The 4,561-nt window shown below is 49.4% G+C and overlaps 1 protein-coding gene across 2 annotated transcripts in view; it reads left to right on the top strand.

Moving 5' to 3' along the window:
• The window catches only part of Slco2b1 (solute carrier organic anion transporter family member 2B1), a 38,910-nt gene extending 34,996 nt beyond the window's left edge, over positions 1-3,914 (top strand). For both annotated transcript variants that reach the window (XM_028770653.1, XM_028770654.1), the window contains exons 12-14: positions 707-771; positions 1,055-1,175; positions 2,110-3,914. In XM_028770653.1, the coding sequence (XP_028626486.1) occupies positions 707-771; positions 1,055-1,175; positions 2,110-2,245 (322 nt within the window). In that variant the 3' untranslated portion in view covers positions 2,246-3,914. The remainder of the gene's footprint in view (positions 1-706; positions 772-1,054; positions 1,176-2,109) is intronic.
• Positions 3,915-4,561: the final 647 nt, after the last annotated feature.

The following is a 4,561-nucleotide window of genomic DNA, read 5'->3' on the forward strand; positions in this document are numbered from 1 at the left end:
AAAGAAAGAAAGAAAGAAAGAAAGAAAGAAAGAAAGAAAGAAAGAAAGAAAGAAAGAAAAAATAAAAGAGAAAGGAAAGAAGGAAGGAAGGAAGGAAGAAAGGAAGGAAGGAAGGAAGGAGTTAGAAGATGGAAATCATAAAACAGGCTGGCACGAGGGAGAATGTAGAAGAGCAGATGCCTGTGGGGAGTTGAGCGTGCAGGCTGTAGTGACTTGAGACCTTGACCATTGCCAGTCTTCTAACAGGGCTGGTGATATGCCCACGTCCCAAGATGAGCCGAGTGCAGAACTGACTTATAGGGAGCACCCCCTAAGTGCCAGCCATGGGTACTGTTCAGAAGCCAGTCGTTGCTGGATATCCCAGGTCACAGTGTGGGGAAACTGGACCTGCTGCATGCCTGTCCCAGGATCAGCTCTCTCCAAGTGTAAGACTTGGAGAATCCAGTGGGATTATAGGATGTGGGGCAGGCGGTGTCTGCGACCCTGCTAGTCGGTATGTGGACCTGGGATACAGGTAACTGGCTCTGTAGGTTGTGGAGTGACAGATGTAGGCTCTGAGCCTTCTTCACCCCATCCCACCCCTGACCTTCAGCCTGGGAAGAGATTGGCACGGAGGGCGGAACCCACCAATTGAGACCCTGCTGCTGCTTGGTGCTGGGGTTGGGTCTCTCAGTCCATCCTCACACAACCATGTCTTTCCTGGCAGAGGTGTGAAGAAAGAAGATAAGACCCTGGCAGTGGGAATGCAGTTCATGCTCCTGAGAGTGCTGGGTAAACTGCTTGCCCAGGGACCTCGGTGGTGGTGGTGGTGGGCATCCAGATAGCTTCTGGGTGCCAGGCCTGGGATACATGGACATGAGTGGAACCTTAGGGCTCCCAAGTGGGTGGGGTAACAAGACCTAGCCCTGGGCTTGGAGGTAGTATGCCTTGACCACACGGAGCCCTGATGGAGGCTCCCTCCAAGAGACCCAGCGCGCTTGTGGCTTGCCTGTGCTGAGGGTGGGGACTGGGGAATGATGGCCCTCTGCTATCCCCTGAGCCTCTCCTTCCCTAGCCTGGATGCCCAGCCCTGTGATCCATGGCAGTGCCATCGATACCACCTGTGTGCACTGGGCCCTGAGCTGTGGGCGGCGAGCCGTCTGCCGCTACTATGACCATGACCTGCTCCGAAACAGGTAAGCACCGGGTTGGGAAGGTCCATGTTGGGGCACACCCATCCTGCAAGCCAGAGACTGCCTCTAGAGAGCTCTCATCTAGCTGGTCTGGAACTCACTATATAACTGAAGCTGGCCTTGAATTCCCAACCTTCCTGCTTCTGTCTCCAAGCACTGGGATTACAGGTGTGTGCCACTAAATCCTGAATTTCTTTTTTTATTTTATTTTATTTTTTTGAGTCATGACCTCATTTTATGCCCAGGCTTTTCTCGAACTCACTAGAGCAGCCAGGCTGGCCTTGAACCCATGACAATCCTCCTACCTCAGCGTTTTAAGTGCTGGGATTTCTCACATAAGCTTCCACACTGGATAGCTCCCCTATAAGGAAAATGACAGCTAAAGAAAGAGGCCCCAGGCTCTTATAAATGACAGAGCCATATCTCTCAGCAGAGATCAGACAGCAGAGAGCTCTGACCCCTCCCCTGGGGCTCAGTCTTCCTATCTATACAATGGAGAGTTCAGAGGAGCCTGAAGGCAGGCATAGGTAACATAGGCTGGGTGGGTGTGGAAGAACTTGAAACAAGACAAGGGTCAACCAGGGAGTGGTTGCCTCTGTCTCTGAGCCACAGGGCACAGTTCCTGCAGACTGGGACTGTCTAGGGAGGCTTCTCTGCAAAGGAATAGCCAAACAGGGGCCTTCAGGAATTACGTGGAAGAGGGGAATCCTGCTTTCAGAATATGCAGGGCTAGCCTGGGTCATTCATCTGACAGTGACAGAGTAAGCGGGAAGTTTAGTCTCTCCCCCACACACCCAGGGGCTCTGCAGAGCTTCCCCCACCTCCAGGCCTCAGTGCACAATTGCACCCCGTCTCTCGAGCTACCATCCCCACCTTGAGGCTAACCAGTACCTGAGGTGTGGACTTCTGAGTTCAAGGTTTCTCGTTCTTCCCTCAGATTCATAGGCCTCCAGTTCTTCTTCAAAAGCGGATCCCTGGTGTGTTTTGCCTTAGTTTTGGCCATCTTGAGGCAGCAGAACAGAGAGGCCAGCACCAAGGCCACTGAAAAGAGCTCAGACCTACAACAGCTATAAGCATCAGGACCAGAGAAGAAGCCTAAGGATTTCAGGAGGTTGACAGTCCCAGCCCCACCCTGACCAGGAGTGGCAGCCACAGCCATGCATCTTCTGAGCCTTTGCCAAAGATGGGCAAAGCAGCACCCGCCGGTATCAAAAGCTCCACAGGCCAGTGCCGGCTCCTCTACTAAATTGTGAAATGACTTTGAACAAGCTTCTGGCTTTGCTTGCTCTCTGGAACCAAGGGGTCACTGTGTTGCCCATTTCTCAAACAAGAGGGCCATCCCCATTCCTCCCCCAGCCAGATGGCCAACCTGGAACCAACCTTTAGTGGTGGGGAGGAACTGTACAACATCTCTCTCCCCTGATTCTAGAACAGGGAGTTAGGGCAAATAACTAATCATGCTGCGCTCCACACAGAGCCTCAGCTCAGCTCTGCCACTTGTGGAGACCCTCTCCATGCTTAAGTAGGAGGGGATTCCAGCTCTCAAGTTCCAGCTGTGCACATCTGTGCAGTCAAGGTAGGTACAGGCCTCTTCCCCTAGCCCTGGCGGCCTTCAAGTAGTGTCTATTTGGCGCCCCCTGGAGGCAGAGTCCAGGGAGGAGATTCAGTAGATCTCCAAATTCAAGTAGGGAACAGGACACCATATTCGACTGAACTGTGTGGGCGAGAACCGTATCAGGAGTGGGAGAGGGGCTCTTTGATTCAGAATGTCACAGTTTTTGTCAGAGAGCCACAGTTGGGAAAGTGAGGTCTATCCTATCCTTTAGAGGCCTTGTAGCTTCAGATACCACTTTATATTTGGTCCTGCTCCTACTAAATGTGTATTGTCAGGATCTCGAACATTTGACCAGGGGCTATCAAAGTCAATGTAGCTTTAGAAAATAGAATCCTAGTCCATATACCCTTGGCTTTGTAGCTAATATCTGATACTGTCATAGCCAAATTAGGGGTGACCTCTGGTTCTCTGAGGTCTCTGGACCAATGTCAGGTCTCAGGGTAGAGAGGAGCAAAGCCATGCTCTGCATAGTGAACTATGGTATAGCATCCTTGGGTCAGATTCCCCAGAACTCCTAATTCTTTTCCAAGTCAGGCTTTGTCCAGCTTTCTGGCCAGTCTTATCTGGCCTGCTTGTTTCCAGGCAGCAGAAGAGAAAGCCCCAATCTGCTCCCAGCCTGACCTGTTGATGCTACACACCCCACCTGTGTGGCCACAAAGGGAGGTGAGCTGCTGGTATCCGCCCTACCTGTGTGCCAGCTCTTAGCTAAGGGACAAGGTACTTGTCCCCAGTGCAGAAGAAGGGACTATAGAAGCTCTCATTCCTGTCAGGCATGGTGGCATGCATCTGTGACCTAGCATTTAGAGACTAGATCAGCAGTTCAATGTGAGTCTCAGCTCCATAGTGAGTTTGAGTCTAACCTGAGCTACATGAGAATGTCTCAACAAATCTAAAAAGAATAGAGAGAAGAAAAGAGGAGAAGAGCCTGGTCGCTGTCTGTTCTACAGTGCCTGAGACTATACTGATCAGTGCCGAGAATTTTGAAGTCACTTTGACCAAGACAAGTTGTGTTAGCGGGTTTCTTTTCCATTCTGTCTATTCTCCAGCTTCCCAGGTCGAACAGGAATAGCCTGACCATATATGTACAGCTTATTATTAAATTTGTCTCTGCATAATGCCTCTTCCACGACAAAAATTTATCCTTCCAAACTGCATTAGAGGTTTGCGTCAGCCACATCGCTTCCACTTAGTTAGAGTTCAGCCTCACCGGCTAATTCACTCTGGCATCTTGCATTGTCTTCTGCCTTTATATTCTGCTCTAATTTTTCCTTTGACTGGCTTATTTCCTCTAGTAATGGTTTCAAAAATGGAATATAGTCACGAGGCTGTCCGAGTCTTCACTCATCTCAGTTGTTACTCAGGTTTCACAAAAGAGAAACTGCCTCAGAAAGGCTAAATGACTTGTATGGAACTGTAATAATTCATACATGACTATATGTACATGGAACTATAATAATTCATATGACTATATATGTACACACTCACACACACACACACACTCAATGGTGGGGCCAGAGCTGGATCCAGATTTGTTGAAAGTGAAGCTAACACATCTCACGAGTTTGCTTTATGAAAAACAAATACAGAATATTGAGTGCAGGTTGAATATACAGACCACAGTTCACCAAAATGTCTGAGACCAGAGTATTTTGGACTTGAGATCTGGTCATATTTTGAAGAATTTGTATCATAATCATGATTTCTCTCAGGCATGAGACTCTAATCTAAGCAAATTCATCTGGGTTTCATACACACCTTATCCAGACAGCCTGAA

Source organism: Grammomys surdaster, unplaced genomic scaffold, assembly GCF_004785775.1.
Source record: "Grammomys surdaster isolate TR1022 unplaced genomic scaffold, NIH_TR_1.0 203, whole genome shotgun sequence".
NCBI lineage: Eukaryota > Metazoa > Chordata > Mammalia > Rodentia > Muridae > Grammomys > Grammomys surdaster.